General features: G+C 46.4%; 1 protein-coding gene across 4 annotated transcripts in view; it reads right to left on the reverse strand.

Annotated features, from left to right (window-relative positions):
* The window catches only part of PRKN (parkin RBR E3 ubiquitin protein ligase), a 1,262,808-nt gene that overhangs the window by 567,077 nt on the left and 674,730 nt on the right, over nt 1-21,001 (reverse strand). For all 4 annotated transcript variants that reach the window (XM_048844067.2, XM_048844065.2, XM_048844069.2 and 1 more), the window contains one exon: nt 4,727-4,842. In XM_048844067.2, coding sequence (XP_048700024.1) covers nt 4,727-4,842 — 116 coding nt within the window. The remainder of the gene's footprint in view (nt 1-4,726; nt 4,843-21,001) is intronic.

A 21,001-nucleotide genomic window follows, 5' to 3' on the forward strand; every position in this document is an offset into this window, starting at 1 on the left:
TGACACACAAATCCTGTGTCTAATGATACTTAGACAACTGCCTGCCCAGTCACAGGACTGACTCCATAAGGAAGAGTGGGGGACAATTACATTTAGTAGTCTATCAGTTTAATCAACAATTTGAAAAACAGCTTTTCTTCTGTGAAGCGTATAATGACAACAAAGAAAGCCATAGTTGACACAATCACCATACGTTTGAAAGTAAATTGTTCTTGTCTTGGTGGTCAGTGATAAAATGAAAGTATTATGAGTGGATATGGTAGTCTGAGCATTTCATTATTTCAGGCCTTCATTACAGAAGCAGAGTTAAGGTCATCTGGGTACCTCAAATATAAATTTTCACACTTACAAATGCTTGGGATTCTTATAAGACAACTGTTTCCTGGGTTTCTACAAGTTTTGAAATCTAACACCTGAAAAGTAATCAACACTCAGTGTAATAATGTGTGTCTGCAAGGTTAACTTAATCTTAACGTATGCAAGTGGCAGTGCATTTCCTTGTTTGTTTGTTTTTTCAAATGGTCCTAAGATTGCCCATAGAAGAGGTCTGTTTCTACAGATGCCAGAAGGGCCACAAGACAAGAAGTCCTGATTCAGCAGACCTTAGGAAGCCCTTGGAACAAGGGTGGGCATACCCTCTTATTCTTTTCACAATAATTTCTCTGCTACCCCCACCATCCTATGGAGGGAGTCCTGATGCTGCAGACCTCCCCTGGGCCTGAAAAATTGAGTCTTACTCCTAAGAATTTTGGAGGTCCTCGGAATCATGGCACCCCTCCTGTAGGGTCAAATAGGTTCATCAAAGTGGTCTTCCCTCCTGTTAACCCACTGTACATAGGGACTAGGGCTGGGAAAATAGAGCCGGCATGAGGTCTGAGGGGTTAGAAGAAGCAAGGGAAGGAGGTAAGGAAGGAAGGGAACCTCTTCCCTAACCTACTGTACCTCCTGGTGCTCCCTGACTGCACTGGAAGGTGTCCTGGGGACTGAGACAGCCACTTCCACTCCTGCGGATTCCTTGGCCCTGTGCAGGGAGACCCACGGCATGAATAGTCCTGTTGCCACTCTGATCTAGCTGGAACATATGGTAAGTCTTCACTACAGATTTAATTCAGGCGATCAACACTTGGCTTAGCCTAGTCTGGGGGTAAGTTGCCACTCTGCAAAGCCATACCCAAGTTACTGCATTCACCAGTGTGTATTGTTCACCAGTAAGTGCTGCGTTCACCAGTGTGTATTGCTGGGACACCTCTCATGCTTCTTTGTCTTGCAGTAAATTGAGCTGCTCTATGATTCTTTCCCATTGAATTGTGGAAGAACTGGTCTGTCCTGAGCACATAGGGAAATTGTGGGAAGGCTTTTGATTACTATCAGCACTCAGATGATTTATCCTGTACCTTCACTACAAAGTGGGCAGGTTTCCCAGTTCGAGTGAAAGGATCATATTGCCTATACCTGACGATAGACCAGCTAGGCTAGGTTAAAAGCACCATTGAACATGGGTGAGAGTATTGCATGTGTGGATGGGAGGGTGATTAGAGGAAACACCTGAGTAAGAGCCTGAGTTAACTTTGGCAGGAGGATCCTCCATCCATCACCATTCCACACTGCTTTTTGGTCAGCAGTTTCAAAACAGATAAAATGGGAAGTTGGCATACAGATTGGGGCAGCATCAGTATAGTTTAGCTTCCTTAAATGTATAATTCTGTACTGGAAAACGTTTAGTTTTATTGTAAGTTTAACCTTAACTCTGAATTTCCTGGTGGTAGTGGGGCAAGGTTTGTTTTGGAACTACAGCATTGTAAGGGTTTTACTCTTATTTATTAAAGAAAAGTTAAAACTGAGGGAACATAAAATACTTTTTTGGTTGAGGACTTATTTGGTTTTCTTACAAATGGTTTTAGTGTGGGAATGGGGAGAAGCTGGAGGAGCATTCCCCACTTCCTATGGGCTTCCTCCAGTCTGCTAGGGCAGAGCAGACCTTAGGAGGTACACAGAAACAGGGCTCTGACTGATTAAATACATTATAACCCTGATGAGTCTTCAGAAGCTCACTGGAGGACTCTCTACTCAGAAATTAGGAGGGTCATGGGGCCCTCATAAGGTCCACACACGTGAGTGTTCTTTTGTATGGACCTAAGGAGAGTCACAGTAAAGGGGAATGCTTCCTCCTCCACCTTTATGTCGTCCTCATAAGGTTCCCAGGAAGCCTTATGAAGTTTGTTGAGGGGACCTCGATGGCTCTCCAGAGGCTACTGGGGATCCAGCCCTTCAGTATGCTCTTCACTGGCCAAGTACTCCTTCCCTTCCTCTCTTCCCCTGACAAGCCTTAGGAACCTTGTTTATGTCTGATCAGATAAAATCAGATTGTCAGCACTCAACAAGACAAAACAGGATTCTCAATCTCCACACTCCCAACTAGGATTCCTCAGGGACTGGCAATGCTATTTAGGAACAATTACAAAATCACAGAAATGTAGATTTGGAAGAGACCTTGAGAGGTCTTGTAATCCAGTCCCCTATGCAGAGGCAGGACTAAGTAAAATTATACCATCCCTGACAGACGTTTGTCTAAGTTGTTCTTAAAAAGCTCCAATGAGGGGGATTCAACCACTTCGCTGGGAAGCCTATTCCAATGCTTAACTACCTATATAGTTAAATGAGATAAAAAAAATCCTACATCTCCTTTATTGCAGATTAAGCCCATTAAAACTTTTTATCCTACCTTCGGTGGACATGGAGAACAATTAATCACAATCCTCTTTATAACAGTCTTAACATATTTGAAGACTGTTGTTAGGTCTCCCCCTCAGTCTGCTTTTCTGAAGACTCAACATGCCCAGGGTTTTTTTTTAAAACTTTTCCTCATAGGTCAAGTTTTCTAAACATATCATCATGTGAGCTGCTCTCCTCTGGACTCTCTCTAATTAGTCCTAAACCGTGGTGCCCCAAACTAGACACAGTACTTCAGCTGAGGCCCACGAGTGCAATGTAGAAAGGAACAATTACCTCCCATGTCTTAAATATGACATTCCTGTTAATACACACCAGAATGATATTTGATACAGGTAATTTTCCCTCTGTTAAAATTCACCCCTTCTTGTCAACTGTTGAGAATAGGCCACTTCCACCTTAATTGAATTGGCCTCATTAGCACTGACCCTCCACTTTGTAAGGCAACTCCCATCTTTTCATGTGCTGTAATATATATACCCCTTACTGTATTTTTTGACTCCATGCATCTGATGAAGTGGGTTTTAGCCCACAGAAGCTTATGCCCAAATAAATCTTAGTCTAAAGTGTCACAAGGACTCCTTGTTGTTTTTGCTGATACAGACTAACACGGCTACTACTCTGAAACCTTACCTATGGAGTGGCATTAGTGCCTAACCACTGGGATAAGTTATTAAAGTAATAAACTACAGAATGCCTGCAAAATGAATTTTAAAAAGAGACAGATTACACTGTTATAAATCCCAAGCATATGTGAAGTGATGGACACCATACTATTCTTTTCAAAGCACACTTATCTTTTAGCCTATCAGTAATACTCATTTTCTTCAGTCAACTACTGTCAGCAACCAGTCATACTCTGTCAATGCAGCAGCAAGCACTGAAAAACAGCTTAATGTAGTATATTGCACTGTGTCTGGGATGAGGTAAGAACATCCCATTATCTTCAACCAGAAATTCATTTACAGAAATCCCTTTTTAGTCCTAGACAAACTATTTGGAGATAGTTTAACTCACCCTTCATGATCTCTTATAATAAAAACCCTGGCTTTGCATATTTTGAAAACGTGCACATTTCTACTCTTGCAAGCTTCAGACCACTCAAAGCTGAGATATAATAATTATTTATTTATAGGGAATAGTATGGTGTTATCAGTTATGTGATGCCTCTCCAATATTTCTCATAAACAGATGCACATGCACTGGGAAAATATGCAGAAAAGAATTCGGATGTCTAATGACTATCTTTGTTTGGAAGCCACTTCTGTTTAATAATCAGAAAGTAATCATACCAGCATCCTTGCTTCCCTAATAAGCATGTCACATTACTTTTTTCTTTAAGATCAGAAAGTCAATTAAAGACAAAATTGAGGGATAAGATATAACAAATTTTCAATCAGATGCACCAGACACTTGAAATCAATTACTGGAAAGTGTTATAAATCATTGGATTGTTTGTATTAAAATCACTGACAAGCAACTGATTTTTAATCCACATATTTACAGTTAGTGTTTTTCTAATATAGGATATTGAATATCACATACTGTGGCCAGTTTGTAAGTTAGATCTTGCATCAAAAGGAATTTTGCTTAGTTATATTAAACAATTAAAGAAACGGGGGGGGGTCTTCATAAGGGTCAGTTTCCCTTTTCATGGGAACATTTCTTGCGCTCAGAAATTTGGCCCAAAATGTTACGCTCCAAAAATGACTTACGGGGACAAATCTGATCACTTGTGCCACTACCTTGTTGACTTCAAGTGGTTAAGGGCACAAGTGATCAGATCTGCACCTGCATTTCAACTGTGTCTACAAGCTGTAGATCTTATTTATGTTGGCAAAACAGAAGAAAACAATTAGAAAAAATTAACACAAAGTCTATCATTACACCAAAGAAGGAAAAAATGGAGGAAAGAAAAACAGGAAAAAGAAACTTCAGAAATAAATACTTTGAAGCACTGAAATTGTATCTCTGTGATACTCTACACAGTACTTACCTAATATCTGTGCACGTTATACATGTGATATGCCGGCTGTTTGTTGTAATGAGGTTCAAAGCCACAGATGTTTCATTGTCAGAAGTTGGGTGTGCTCCACATTTAAAATAAAACTCCTGAAATATTGAAGGAGAGATAAAGAGAAGATTACATACCTGTAGCTCATGTCTTCTCTTTATCTTAGTCTAATTGACATTTGAGACAGCAGAAAGAAAATCACCACTGCCAGCACTAAAGGGGGGTATTCATTACAAATGATTTAGAATGAATTCCCTGCAAAAACTCCTTGCTAGGCACATATTTTGTTCTTTGCAAAAAAACCCTAATGAAGGCCATATCCCATACTGCATAGTTTCAATATTAGTAGTACACAGTATGATTTTCTGGATCCATAGAGAAAAAGTACCACATGAAACCACAGAGGTCCGGGCATTATGATGCATCATGCTACACACTGTAACATATTAATGCTTTTCCTCAAATTTTCATCACAAAAGTTACTGTCATATGAAAACTAAGGATAGAATTTATAATGCCTTGCTCTAAATAAGTGAAGACTGGTCTTATTTCTGTGACAATGGAAGCCTATATAGTATCGCATTAGCAGTTTCAGAGTAACAGCCGTGTTAGTCTGTATTCGCAAAAAGAAAAGGAGTACTTGTGGCACCTTAGAGACTAACCAATTTATTTGAGCATGAGCTTTCGTGAGCTACAGCTCACTTCATCGGATGCATACTGTGGAAACTAACAAGAAGCTCCAGCTCCCTAACTAAGAACACATTTTACATTAACCACTGTATTTCAGTTAAGTTACTCTAGACTAGTTTTATTCTATACAGCTTCTTATCTCACCCTCATCAGCCCAGTATTGGAGTACCTTCCAGCAGTCCATTAAGCAACATGACTAACATCTGTTGTGTGAGTTGTTCCCTTTCATCCTCTCCTGAAAAGGAAGATTGTGGGTATAGTGTTGAATGCTGGTTTTTGGGGCTCATCCCTCGGGAGGTGGGGGGGACACAATGAGATCATCAGGGGTGTGGACGGTGGGCCATGGGGCTGCAGCCAGTGAGGTGGCCTGGCTAGGCAGGGCAGCTGCAGGGAGGGCACACAGGGAGTCTGCAGCAGTCAGGGAACGGGGAAACTGCCCTGTACACCCAGCCTGCCACAGTCCTTCATATTTTAAACCCACTGGACCCCGTGAGAATGAAAGTCTCTGGACAGTGGGGAGGGAAGGGGAAGGAGCCCTGGTCCACTACATGCTGCCATGGGCTCCTCATGAAATTGTGCCAGCCAGGTCCTGCCACCGTGCCAGGAGGGAGCCGTCCACATCGCTCATTGAGTCACTTTCTGCCCCAGATGGACAGGAATCACAAGGGAGCACTATGACTCCCATGGAGAAGCGGGGGGAGGCCACACAACTAAAAAAAAAATCTGGGAACCTTGAGTGTAGAGGGATCCATCACTGGCTGGTGTGCCCTCTCCTGGGTGGTCATGGCACAGCAGCCACCTTTAGTCCATTGCCCTCAGGGGGCAGTTCCTTGGGCCACTCAGTATTTGGTTCCTTCTTGCAACTCAGCCTTACTGAGCTTAGAGCCTCACTGCTTCTAGAGTAACCACAAAGTCCAACCAAACACCCAAAGGCTTAGTGCCCACATAGCAGGTCTTCACTCCTGATCTGGGCTTAACAGTCCTTGCCCCTTTCCTCCTGAGACTTACACTGCCCTTCCTGTGAGTGCCCGGTAGGGACCCCAGGCCTGTTCTCTGCTCCAGGCTCCTGCCCAGAGAACTTGTAATAAGCAGCAAGAGTCTGTTTTTCATGATCCCTCGCTGGTTCCCTGGCTGCTTCCTACCTTTACCTGCATGAAAGCGTCTATCCTGGAGCTGCGCCCTCCAGTCTTGTCTCTGTGCAACTTTTCTTAGCCTTTTGCTAAGGAGCTTTCTCAGAGTATCCCCAAGCTTCTCTGGCTGCTGCCTAGAGACACTTTGCCCCTGCTGCCGTCTCCTTTCAGGACCAGGGTACAAGCTCCCTACTACAGCTCTGCTTTCTCAGATCTCCTCCTGGGCCCTGCAGCCCTTCCTTTACCAGAACCACCCCCTCTGGTTCTCTACAGCTGGGTCTAATTGTCAATTAGCATCTCCCCTCCTGCTGCCACAGACTGGACTAATTGGGCCCTCAGGCTCCCTCTTAACCCTATATTTGCCAATGTCGAGAACATGTCCCTTCACAATAGTATAGTGCAGGGGTTGTCAAACTTCATCGCACCGTGACCCCCTTCTGACAACAAAATTACACGACCCCAGGAGGCGGGATCAAAACCTGAGCCTGCCTGATCCCCGCTGCCCCAAGTGGGGTGTGGGTGGAGGCGCAAAGCCAAAGCCGGACTGCCACCACCCTGGGCAGAGGGGGATGGGGGCAAAGCCCAAGTCCAAGCCCAAGGGCTTTAGCCCCAGGCAGGGGAGCCTGTAACCTGAGCCCCACCGCCCAGGGCTGAAGTCCTTGGGTTTTGGCTCTGGGCAGTGGAGCTGGGCTTTGGTCCCAACAAATCTAATGCCAGTCCTGGCAACCCTATTAAAACAGGGTGGCGACCCACTTTGGTGTCCCGACCCACAGTTTGAGAACCACTGGTGTAGTGTTTTGTTTTGATAGGGTTTGATTTCAGAGGTTTATTTTTTTTTGGGGGGGGGTGTTAAATTTACACACTGGCATGTGTTTATACTGACATATTGTCAACAGTTACTGGGGGCTAAATCATGGTCCCATAATGTTCCATAAGGTTGGAATTAGATCCGTAGGCCCCATTTTGGATGAGCTTTTGCCTTTCTGTCTTCCCGCCCCTTCTCTGGCCCCAATTCAGCAAGGTACTTAAGCACAAACTTAACTGTAAGCATGTGAATAGCCCAGTGGAACTAGTTGCATGTTCAGAGTTACGCTTGCGCTTACATATATTGCTGCACTGGGGCCTCAACTTATTTTAAACCTTGTTTCTTTTATATGTAGTTCAATCTTTGCAGTAATTCACTGATTTTTTAGTTTTAGTGAAACAATTTGGATTTTTTTATTTTAATTCAGTCCTGTGAGTTTCTACTTGCTTTACTACTTCACTTCCCCAGTACCATGGAGTATTGTGGTCACTCTATTTATAGAAGTAAAGGAATATTGACCGCCCAGTGTTCAAAGCAGGGAGATTAAGGGCATAGAAAATACAGAACAGAAAGAAAACTTTTGGTAAAAGTGATTCACCCACTAGTAATATACCTTGCATTTGTCCACAAGCAAAAAGAAATATTGAGCAATAAAAATGGCGAGCTCTAAAACACATGAAATGGCTTTAGACATAGAGTCTTGCGCTTTTTTTTTTTAAAGCATCCTTATTTCTCTGGCACAGAATTTAATACTATTTTTATCTCTGTTTGCTTTATTGCAAGCACTGCCAACAATCATAAACTATGCCCTCACAGACAAAAGTGTGCAAAATCTAGTATATAGGTTTAATGGCTTTACAAGTTCTTGATACTCCTCAGAGGTGGTGCTAGCCCACTGGGGGCCATAAACAGGAATATTTTGTGCCCCCCCTCCACACAACACATATTAATAATTAAAAGGAGGCCTGTAAGGGACCTCAGCCGGGGCTCCTCCCTCGGCGGGGTGGTGGGGCACCACACTACCTCACTACACTCTCGGCTGGGTGGGGGAATACCCAGTCTGTGGCCCAGACCCTCAGGCTAGGTTCCGCAAGCAGTTCGATATAAGCCCAGGCCCCGGGTCAGGGTGGGGCAGCAAAGAAACAGTCAGGTACTCAGGCCCTTAGGCAGGGGCTGAGCAAATAGTTCAACATAAACCCAGGCCCTGGCTTTAGCACCCAGGGGGAGGGGGAGACTGCCACCCACAAAGTGGGGGGGAGGGGGGACGCGGACCCACCCACTCCACTGTGTCCCAGCCCGGGGCCCTAGCAGTGGTCAAAGACCTGCTGCTGTGTCAGTGGCGATTCTGGCTGCAACACACTGATGTTGGCTCTGGCAGTGCTGCAGCCATACTGGGGTCGGCTGCCCCCAGGCTACTTCCAGACTCCCCCTCCTAGGGTACCTGGGTCAGGGTGGTGTCCTCGGAGGGCTCCAGCACCATGGGCTCCTCTGGTTCACCAGTGTGGGGTAGGCTCGGCCGCTCCTCAGGGCAGCTGCCAAGGGGTAGACACAGCCGCTCCTTGGGGCGTCGATCAGCGTCAGGCCTCGGCCAGTCCAGCCAGTCCTCGGGTCGGCCGCGGCTTGCCGGGGTCTCCCAAGTCGGAGCCAGGCCAAGGACGTCTGGCCTCTCCAGCTGCTGTTGCCCAACTGAGCTCAAGGGTTGGACTTTTCTACTTCCTGTCCTGCGCCTTGACCTCTGAGGGGCGGGCACAGGATCCATTGGCTCCACTCACTTTGGTGTCTGGGGTTTCGTCCCTCGGCGGGATGGTAGGGCACCACACTGCCTCACTACACACACACCCTCAAGTCTGGCTCCCGTTCATCGGGGCCAGACCCTTCCAACTCTTCCACGTGGGACAAGAAATCTGCATTCGCGTGGTCCTTACCTGCCCTATGGCGGACAGTAAAAGCATAGGGCTGCAGTGCTAGGCACCAACGCGTTAGTATCATATTATTATTTTTCATTTTGGCCAACCACTGAAGTGCGGCATGGTCGTGACCAGTATGAACAGGGCCCCACAGAGGTAGTATCGCAATGCATCACAGGCCCATTTCACTGCCAGGGCCTCCTTCTCTATCACCGCATAGTTCCGCTCTCGTGGAAACAACTTCCGACTGAGGTATAAGGTTGAGTGTTCTTCTCCATCCACTTCCTGGGACAGAACAGCCCCAAGTCCTACCTGCGAGGTGTCCATCTGGAGGATGAACTCTCGGTTAAGGTTGGGGCTGTATAGGACAGTCTCACAGCAGAGACTGTCTTTGAGTGCCTGGAAGGCGTCCGCGCACTCTGAGGTCCACACTATATGTCGGGGGCTGTCTTTGGTCAAAAACCCTGTTAAATGGGCTGTGATCGACACGAAGCCGGGAATAAACTGCCGGTAGTAGCCCACAAGTCCCAGGAACTGGCGCACTTAGCACTTTGTGGTGGGTGGTAGGCAGGCCGCCAGGGCCTGAACTTTTCCCACGAGGGGTCTCACCTGTCTCCTCTCGATAGTGTACCCTAGATAGGTGGTCTCTTGCCATCCAATGCGGCATTTTTTTGGATTGGCGGTTAATCCTGCTGCCCGCAGGGACCTCAGAACCGCCGCTACCCGTTCCAGGTGGTTCTCCCAATGGCAGCTGTAAAATAACAACATCGTCCGGGCACGCGGTAGCGTACTTTCAGCGGGGTTGAAGGAGGCAGTTCATCAGCCCTTGAAACGTTGCCAAGGCCCCATGGAGACCGAAGGGCATTTGAGTGAACTGATACAGGCCCGTGGAGGTGGCAAATGCGGTCTTTTACCCGGATGCAGGGTCAAGTGGGATCTGCCAGTATCCTTTGCTCAGATCAAGGGTGGTGAGAGAGCGAGCCTCTCCTAAGCAGCCCAGCAGTTCGTCAACCCGAGGCATCGGGTACGCGTCGAATTTTGAAATGGCACTGACGTGTCAGAAGTCACTACAGAACCGCTGCGTGCCATCAGGTTTGGGTACCAGCACCACTGGGTTGCGCCACTCGCTTTGCGATGGTTCAATGACCCCCAAGTCTAGCATAGCTTGAACTTCCTCCTCGACAACTTGCCGCATGCAGTGTGGCAAGGGCCTATTCGATTCCCGGATCACCACTCCAGGCTCCGTCTGAATGGTGTGGTGAACGAGGGTCGTGCGGCCCAGCTGGGCGGTGAAAGTTCTGGGGAACGCCTGCAAGAGGCACTAGGTCTGCTTACATTGCTCCTCGGTCAAGATTTCTCCAAGCTGGGGTGCTGAGGAGTCCTCGGTCAAGGGTACTCGGGGGCCCAATTAGGACTCCAGGGGGCAGGGGTTAATTAGAAGGCCCTCTCGTTCTCGCCAGGGCTTCAGGAGGTTAACATGGTACCGCTGAGTTTTCTTACGCCGGTCAGGCTGGTTAATCTCATAGGTGCCCAGTCCAACCTTTCGGACCACCTCATATGGCCTCTGCCAACAGGCCAATAGTTTTGATTCACTGGAGGGCAGGAGGAACAGGACCCGATCGCCGGGTTTGAAATTGCGGACCCAGGTCTCCCGGTTGTATGTTTGGGTCTGAGCTTCCTGAGCTGCCTTCAAGTTCTACCAAGCTAGAGCTCCCATCTGAGCGAGGTGTTCTTGAAGCTGGAGGATGTACTTCAAAAGGCCCTAGGTTGGTGACGGGGCTTGCTCCCATGTCTCCCTCATGAGGTCCAGTAGCCCCCTTGGGCAACTTCCATACAATAGCTTGAAAGGGGAAAATTTTGTGGAGGATTGGGGTACTTCACTGATGGCCAGAAGCAAAGGTGGGAGTAGCTGGTCCCAGTGGTGTAGGTCCTCTGGAGCAAATTTACGTAGCATGTCTTTGAGGGTACAGTTGAACCATTCCACCAAGCCGTCGGTTTGCGGGTGGTAGATAGAGGTGGTGGTGGTTCTGGTGGTGATGCTCCATAGTGTGACAGCTTCGGGGAAATGGGTGGCGTAATCCACGATGACCAGCACATACTGGAACCCAGCCATACTCTTCAGGAGGGGGCCCACCAAGTCCATGGCCACTCGCTCAAATGGTGTTTCTATGATGGGCATGGGAATCAGTGGGGCCTGAGGCGTCCGTGAGGGAGCAGCCAGCTGACATTCTGGAGAGGAATTATAATAGTTCCTCACCTCCTGGTGCATCCCGGGCCAGAAGAACTGTGTCAAAATTCGGGCGAGGGTCTTTTCCTGTCCCAAGTGCCCTGCCGCTGGGATGTCGAGGGAGAGTTTCATTACTGCTCATCGGTGACATCGCAGCACTAGCAGTTCGGTCTGGACCTCTCCAGTGTGGGGATCTCGTTCCACCCGATAGAGACGGTCATGGCGTAACTCAAAGTGGGGCTACACCTTTGCTCAGCATGGATCCATCAGGGTCCCATCAATGGCCGCTATCTGCTCATACGCTCGACTAAGGATAGGGTCTTCCCGTTGGTCCCAGCAGAAGTCGATGCTAACCCGAGATTCATCAGCAGACGTCGGCGCCGGGTCCTCGGGCTCTCCTCTCTGTCCATTGGGGTCCCTTCCACCCCCTCCTCTGTGTGGGTCTCAAGGCAGCTTTCCAGTGCTGGAGTGATTTCCGGGCCTTCCACGGCATCAAACGAAGGACCCCTGGGATCATGTCCTAGGATCATGGGGTAGGCTAGTCGTGGGGCCAGGCCAACCACCATCAGCCGCATGACCCCATCAACTGTTAGCCGGACTCAGGCACTGGCTTAGGGCCATACATCGTCATGAATACGCTGCAACTTGGTGGTCCCCAAGAGGAGGTCTGCCAAGAGGCCTAAGCTTTGGCAGATGAGGGTCTGACCGCAGCCTGAGTCAATCAGGGCCAGGGTCAGGCAATCCTTGACAACTACTAGCACTGTAATCTTGGTGGCCTGTGGCCCTCAGGTGCGGTTTTCCCCCGTGCAAACATGCCCGAAACAGCAGTCCATCTCAGTGCAGTCCCATTGCAAGTGTCCACATTTCCCACAGAAGAAACAGGGCCCGAGCTCTGGTAGTCTGGGCTGGGCAGATGTTCGCTCGGGGCTCCTTGGGGGCTTCGATTGGTCCTTCTGACCACTGTCTCAGGGGCCCGAGGGGCTGGTCTTCCGGCTGGGGCTCCGGGGGGCCATGGCAGTGCCACTGTCAGCTGCTGTATGCCTTGTCTCTGGAACTCCTGAATCTGCACCCCCAGGTCCCAAATCTGCTGCTGCTGGATCCCCAGTTGCTGGATGAGCTGCTGGAACTGGGCCGCTTGCTGTTGCTCCTAGCTCTCTGTCAGGAGCTTAAAAAGTCTGGATAAATCCATGACTTCTTCGGGGGACAACGACCCCCACCCCGCCCCAGGTTCCTTCTCATAGGGGTCAAGGGCTCGTGCCCACGTTCTCCACCATGTGTAAGGGAACTCAACCGGGGCTCGTCCCTTGGCAGGGTGGTGGGGCACCACACCGCCTCACAACACTCTCAGCTGGGTTGGGAAATACCCAGTCTATGGCCCGGACCCTCAGGCTGCGTCCCGCAAGCAGTTCAGTATAGGCCCAGGCCCCGGGTCAGGGTGGGGCAGCAACCAAACAGTCAGGTGCTCATGCCCTTAGTCGGAGGCTGAGCAAATAGTTCAACATAAGCCCAGGCCCTGGCTTTAGCAACTGGGGGACAGGGAGACTGCCACCCGCGAGGTGGGTGGCAGGGGGGACGCAGACCCACCCACTCCACTGTGTCCCAGCTCGGGGCCCTAGCAGCGGTCAAAGACCCACTGCTGTGTCAGTGGCGATCCCGGCCACAACACACTGACATTGGCTCTGGAAGTGCTGCAGCCAGACTGGGGTCGGCTGCCCCCGGGCTACTTCCGGACTCCCCCTCCTAGGGTACCTGGGTCAGGGTGGTGTCCTCGGAGGGTTCCAGCACCATGGGCTCCTCTGGGTCGCCAGTGAGGGGTCGACTTGGCCACTCCTCTTGGTAGCTGCCGAGGGGTAGGCTTGGCCGCTCCTCTGGGTGTCGATCAGTGTCAGGCCTCAGCTGGTCCGACCAGTCCTTGGGTCGGCCGCAACTTGCCAGGGTCTCCCAAGTCGGAGCCAGGCCAAGGACGTCTGGCCTCTCCAGCTGCTGTTGCCCAACTGAGCTCAAGGGTTGGGATTTCTACTTCCTGTTCTGCGCCTTGACCTCTGAGGGGCAGGCGCAGGATCCATTGGCTCCGCCCACTTTGGTGTCGTGGGGAGGGTCGTCCCTGAGTGGGGTGGTGGGGCACCACACCGCCTCACTACAGGGCCCCCTTGAATTGCTTAAGCTGCTTATGCCTATCACCAGCTCTGATATTCCCTATCCTTTCTGTTGAGAGACAAAAGAACTTCCTTCTGATTCTGTAAATTTGATGAAGAAATATACAGTGAGAATGAGAGCAGGCTACAGAATAGCCTACAACCTACTCCCTGCAGAGTACAAGTAGATGACATTTGTCAAAATGGACTTCATATATACCTCAGTATGCATCCTAATTCAAATGGAAGGAGATAGAGAATTAATATTCCAATACATGCCTGCAATCAGACAGATGAAACCATCAAGAATACTAAGAAGCAAATCACAGGAAGATGCAAATACAGAACAGTGACTATATTTTGAAAGTCACAACCCTCACATGTCATAAAAACAGAGCAGTAAAAACAATGCTGTCAGACAAACTAATAAAGCTAATAGCTAGCTGCCAACTAGAACGATGCATTCTGTTTTCTTTTGGTTATTTCTTACAATACTGTGGTGGCTATTTTGTTCTAGTCACGTGTAAAGATCTCCTCATGAACATTTTCAGAAGTAACTTATCCATTTCATATTTCAACCTCTGGGATGTAGGAAGTGTTGTCTAGAGGTTAGAGCAAAGGATGGGCAGTCAAGAATCCTGGATTATATTCCCAGCTCTACACTTGACTTTCTTTGTCACTATGGGAAAGTCACTTACCTCCCTATCCCTTCAGTTTATCAATTTATGAAAATTTCCTTAAAATACTTCCTACAAAGATGCGTTGTCACTCATAACTACATTTGCAAAACACTACAATATCTACTGAAAGGCATTTTGGAAGTATTATTTCAAATAACAAAAGAACACAATTAGCCTTAGAAGATATACAATGTACTAGGAGCTAGAAACCCATAGAGTAAACCACAATTTTTAAAAAAATAAATGATAATTATAATAAAAATAAAGGACTGTTCTAAAATATAGAGAATTCACTCCTAGGTTTAGAGCCTATGAGCCATGTGTTAGCTCAGAGAAAGCGTTTATGATTGGGATAGAAAAATTGAAGAAAAAAAGTGCTTTATAATGATCATGTTGAAAGTAGAGCAGCAACATAATGAAAATAACCCAGTTACAAAGCTTGTCTCCTAAGACCCTCCTCAAAGAAACAAAAGGTACAAACTGGAAGGAATGCGCTGTACTGCAAATCATGTCCTGTGACTGAAGTCCCTAAATACTTGCAAAAGTGACTGGAGTGCACATACTGACGCATGTGGTATGTTGCATGTTACATGACTTGTTATACACAATGAGGAATATATGTGTATGCGTACACACACACACACACAGTGCACTCACTGCAACTGCCACTCTTATTGACTTGGCCCTCCGCAGGTCACTTTAAAGTCTCTCCCCTTCTGGGGTATCAATGTCTCACATGGACAGTGTTCCACACAACACAAGTCACCAATATGACATCTTCTGTCCCTCCAGGGTTCCTCTTTTATTCCACTCGTCAGAGCAGTAGCTTCAGAGCTTCTCTATGTGGCATTTTAACAAAGCTCCAAAAGCAAAATGCAAACTACAACAAAAGCAACTTCAGTCCCTTTCCTGGATTTGTATTTTTAAACCATCCTGGGTCCTCCCCAACTCTCCACTCTTCCGCAGAACACGAGTGTCAGGGACCACCTCCCTGGAATCTTCCCTTTGACAGGATCCTCAATGCCAAACACTTCCCCCAAAGCATTGTGCCTGTCAGTTGGGCTTCAAAAGTCCCCTACCCCTCTCCCATAACAGCCAGGGAATAAACTCCCTCCTAAAGCTCCTGTGTTCTCTACTACCGGGAGAGAAACTACAAGTTTCTGCCCATCTCTCCCACCACACCTCTTCTACTTCCTCTCTTTATCGACACCACCCAGATCCTCATCCAGCTGAGACTCATCTTAATTGGGCCTGGCCAAGTGCAACCAGGTATCTTAATTGGCCTCAGGTCTGCATTAACCATTTCACCACCTGTATGGGTAAACACAGCATCACACACATACTTTACTCAAAACTATTCTGCTTTGTTTTCACGATACAAAAACTATGGGCTCAACTATGTCCTCAGTTGCAGCCAAAGATCAATGTAACCTTGTTTAGGGTATGTATAAAGTGGAGGTTTACAAGGATTTACATAAGATACATGTATACATAACATATACACACACACACACACACACAGGTGATATTTTAAGCATCCAATTTAACCATATAAATCAGAAAACTTTTTGCAAATGTGTCCTGAATTACAGGCAACTATGTCTTCAGTTAAGCCAATTTGCACCTTCCCAATTCTGGGCTGCCCCCGGGGACTAGAGCAACTCCCGGAATAATTTAGACAGCCCTGGGTGGCAGTCTAAACTATAGCAGCCTCCCAGAGGCCGCCATAGCTCTCATGCCCCCAGCACAACCCCTACACCAGGGCTTGTGAGGAGCCCCTGAAAGGATAGCTCAGAACTCTCTCCAAAATTCTTCTGCCAGCTGGAGCTCTTCCCCTGCTGGATCCAGGACTTTTAGCATCCTTTTATCCAGTGTTCAGGGGCCAGGAGTGAAAATCCTACTCTGTATGTTTAATGTAAGCTCTTCATGTATTCCAGTGAAACCGTTCCCATTAGGTCGTCAGGTCTCTTGGGTTCAATCCCCTAGGTTTGCCATGGAATTGCTGGGACTCTCTTTCAGACAAGCAGTCATTACTTACCTGAGAACCAGTGGGAAAAACTAAACACCCTCCTGCTGCACTCTACTTGAAGCCCTCCTGAAGACCAGGAGGAATGGAACAGCAGAGGAGGTGACGGGCCCAATTTGCTCCAAGAACTGGGGTGATGAAGTGTCCCTCCACATCCTGGCACGTATGGATCTATGCTTGAAGAGGGTGGGGAATGGCTGTGTGAGGTCTTTATTCCCCCCTCCTGAAGGAGCAGACTGCTGCCCAAGAACTGCTGTCACAATCTCTTCTCCGCAGGCTCTTCAGCCTGTGCATGATGAGCACATTCTGCCAAATTGCACAATCCCCAAAGCCAACAGCCCTATGCACACTGCTATTAAGCCTAATGGTTAATCCAGACTTGAAACTACCACATTTTTATCATCACTCTATGCTGTTATCCTTAATTTGTACTATGTTATAGACGGTGCCTTCTGAGAACCTTCAATAAGGAAGGCTCCTGTGGACTATCTGCAAAGGATTTATAAAGTCCCCATCACAGTGATATTTGATCACTTCCCAAATATTTGAAAAAAGCAAGGTAACAGGGCTGATAACTCACCAGCACAGTGCCTCCTGTCGGTCGTCCTGGAAATGAGCTCTGCCGCTGTGGAGCGCCCTCTGCAGGCCAGTGTCTCATCTGCCACTGGCCCACATGTCCCTCCCGGACCCCGGTACCCCTCTATAGCAGGGTTCTGCCCCCTGCAGTAACCCCACAGCTCTGGGTCTCCCCTCCCCTGGGAACCCCCAAACCTCTATCCCCACCTCACCTCAATCTATGGCAATTTAGCCCCTGCTCACTGTGGCGGACTGCAGCGTATAAGCCATTCATCATTGGCAAAGGGGGGTTTGGAACAGCTGCCTTTGCCTAACCCCTGGGCTGCCACCTCTGCAACCTCAGTACCTGGTTTGGCCTTTGACAAGGCATGCAGCCTGGGGAGTTGCCAGGCAGGAGCTCCCCTGCTCCTCTCACCTTTCCCCAGCCCTGCTCAGTTGCCTGCACCCTCAGCTCCCAGGCAGCTAGAGGGAGAGTCCTGCATGAGCTCCTAGCTAGCAACCCTTTTATAGGGCCCGCTGCAGCCTGCCTGGGGCCTTGCCCCAGTTGTGGCTGCCTCCCCAATCAGCCTCCTGTATTAGCTCCCCCGGGGCAGCCCTTTTCCAGGGCTGTTTTAACCCCTTCAGGGCTGGAGTGGGGGACCACCCCACTACAAGCAACAGTAATATTTTCCCCCACCTGCACTTCCATTCTGTAGTAGGAACAGCTTTATTAAGTATACTTTGGTTTTGGTTGCTTGCTTATGTCTGTGTGAGAGTGGGTATGTGAGGAAATTACTGAGAAAGTGTTACGATATTTAGTGCTGCATTGAAGTTCTAAAGTGGGTAGTTTTGTGGTCATTCTTCTCTCTTACTGGAGTGAATACTATATATTAGGCTATTGCCTTCAGGCATAGGACCCAGGTAATTATGTACCCCTAATTAACACTGCATTGCCATCTCTTTGTCAGGACTTGTTAATAACATAGAAAAAATTTTACACTGGTTCTCACATATATCTTGAGAGGTACAGGCAAGAAAAGTTTATTGTTACTAATACCTACCCCTCCATGAACCTCATGTATATCACATAAGGTGCCAAAATTTAACAGAAATTATCTATCCTTAGGAGTTTTGCAAAAATGGGGAAACCTTTTACATAGGACTGGGGCAAAAGAGCATTTGCACTTCTTCAAATATGAAAAACACCTCCAACTGTTGAGTGAATAGAAGATAAAATCACTTATCTGTCTTCTAGATACAGCCAAAAAAGGAAAAAAGGGAAATCAGCACAGTGAGTTATAACCACAGGAAGTCAGACTCTGGAAATGCATAAGAGCAGACAGGCTCTGGAAGAAATATTCATTTTTCAAGTTAGTGTCACTGAGCTCTCCCTCATGCATTATGTCATTGTAACTGTTCCCTGTATGAATGCAGACAAACTATCATTATGCTGTGCCATCGGCTGCAAACTGTGGTGAATTCATGCAAACTGCCTGAATTTACAGTAAGTTTTCTGAAGATTGTGTAATTCTGCATTAACAAAACTGCAAGAGCTTGAAAAAACCCACCCTGCTCTGCATGAAAAATCAATGTCAGAGTTTATACTATATTATATTGTGTGTACTCCAGTGGTTTAGGAGGATCTTACATAGAGTACGTTTACAGGATGATATTTAAGCATCCAATTTACTGTATACATCAGTAGGTTGTGCAAAACATGTGTGACCGAAAATTTTGAGTATACCTAAAACAAACAAAAAAAAAGCAATGATCTATACCGCAGAATAAATCCCACATGTACTTAAACTGTGGTTTAGAAAAGATTACATTTTGTTCTTCATGTAGTCCAAGGGAAATAAGAACTGAACTTCTTTTCCTTCAATGTTTTTGAGTAAATTTACCACTTAAGAAGTCAGGGCTTCATAGCACTAGCTTGAGACACATTTTATTTCAGACAACCATGATGAATCTTCTCTATACCACCCTGTAAATTCATTTTAATCCCAACCTTTCGCATGTATGTTATGGTAAGCCTGGTCACTCAGGAGGTGAGTACAACTAATTAAGACTAAATTACGTGGTAGTTTTATCATGTCAAGATATTGGGAATAGGATGAAACCAAATTCCTTTACATTTGGGAGTCAAAGCAAGTTTTTAAATGCTCCTCTTCAGACAAGAAAGGCTATTACAGTCCATTTTGGCACCAGTCCAACTACCAACAATTTTTAGCAAAAACATTCATTAGGGATATACATATATGGCTGTGTTTAAAAACTATGGTCATCAAATGATACCAGCAATGGAATCACAATGAGCAAGCATTACCCATAACAGCAGCACTGGTGATTTGGCAATATGCTTCTTCCCCCCACATTAAGAGTGGTGCTAATGCCAGGAATGAATTTCCATCTGTGTAAGAGGCAAGCACAGGGATTCTGCATCAGTCAAGCTCTGCATGGGGCAGAATTTCACTGATGGTGATTTTTAAGAGGTTCTTTACTTTTGATTTTATTTTGTTAATTTTATTTTTCCTCTACTTTTTGGTTCTTTTTTAAAACAGGTTGATACATTATACTATTTTCCTATTGATTACTACATATCAGTCAGTGTGTTAAAAAAGCATCTATTAATTTGGAGTATTCGTTTATAGTATACCTAGTAGCTGAAAGCCTGTGCTGTTGCACGGATGTAATTCATGAAGTCATATTCCACCAGTCCATCTGGCTATGACATTGCCCATTGATGAGTGAACCTGATGATATTCTGAACAAAGAGAGCTCTCAACCATGCCTCTATCTGTTTCCATCACTTCACATTGACTCAACATATGTTCAGGGCTTCAGAGTGACACACAGAGTGACAATCATGGAAGATTTGTGTTGATTTTTGCTGGTGATAAATGAAGGGTGTGTGCTGCTGTGAGGGGCTGTGTATGTTTGGGATTATTGTGTGCATTGGTTGTGTTGTGTGGGTGGTTTTAAAGAACCAGCATTGGACCAAGTTACCCCGCATTGGTACAGTCTCCCACATACAACCAAAGAAATGTGTTGCATGCAAATAAGCAGTCAAATAAGGGTGGTGTTTAGCTGAGTTACCTCTGATATCAGAATGGTTTAGGACTCTTGGTATAGCATAGATCTACACCTTACTATAGCTGTATGCCACACATGTGTGATTCATAAAGTCAAAATGGCTGAGAATTTTTAAAATGGATGGTAATAGACCACAACTGAACCTGAACCAAGACATGACTGAACGTGGTGATATTCTGAACAAAAAAGAGCTCTTAACCATGTTTGTAGCAGTTTCAGTTGCTTCGCAGTACTCAGACATTTTAATCTTCAGAGTGATATTCCTAGAATTTTATTATAGATAGTTTGGGCCACTTTCCATAAATGAGCATGAGGGCATTAATGAAGTAAGGGAGATTGGAAACTGAGCCCCATGAAGGAAAAACAAAACGAAAAAATCCCCTTTCAAAACTTTTGGCTCTGGAATCAAATTGCCAACCTACAGCCAAGAGTTGTCAAGGGGCCTTATTATAATCAAGCCCAAAATAATTTCAGAAGAGACCCATAAATGCACTACTAGAATGTACTAATAACCTTATGACTGAGGAGACTGCAGTCACATTAACAACTCATCTGCCAGTGCTAATGTAAAGCCTAAAAAAAAAAAAAAATCTTTTTTTTGGCCAACATTTGTTTGCAATTAAGAATATAATAATTTATTTAATTATATTTTTCAGTTTGTAGGAAAGAGTTATTAAAAAACCAGGAGCTCATCAGCTATCTATAGAATAGAATAATCAGTGGAAATGAGACCAAAAGGATACTGTTTACATTATGAACATATTTCATAAAAATTTCCACTGACAAGTTCCCCCCAATCCCAGATGTTCAGATCCATAGGGTCTCTGCTGTAAGACATGAAATGATGAGGACTGTACAGCAGTTCACATAAGCTGTCAGAAATGTGAACTTTGAAACAGATGTCTCTGTGGGGTGCAGGGAAAAAACTGATGACCCAGGAATATTGTACAGTAAGTCTTGTTAATAGACTGCTCATAATTAACCTAAACTCTACGCTAAGCTGAAACAT

This window comes from Caretta caretta, chromosome 3, assembly GCF_965140235.1.
Source record: "Caretta caretta isolate rCarCar2 chromosome 3, rCarCar1.hap1, whole genome shotgun sequence".
In the NCBI taxonomy this organism is placed as follows: domain Eukaryota; kingdom Metazoa; phylum Chordata; order Testudines; family Cheloniidae; genus Caretta; species Caretta caretta.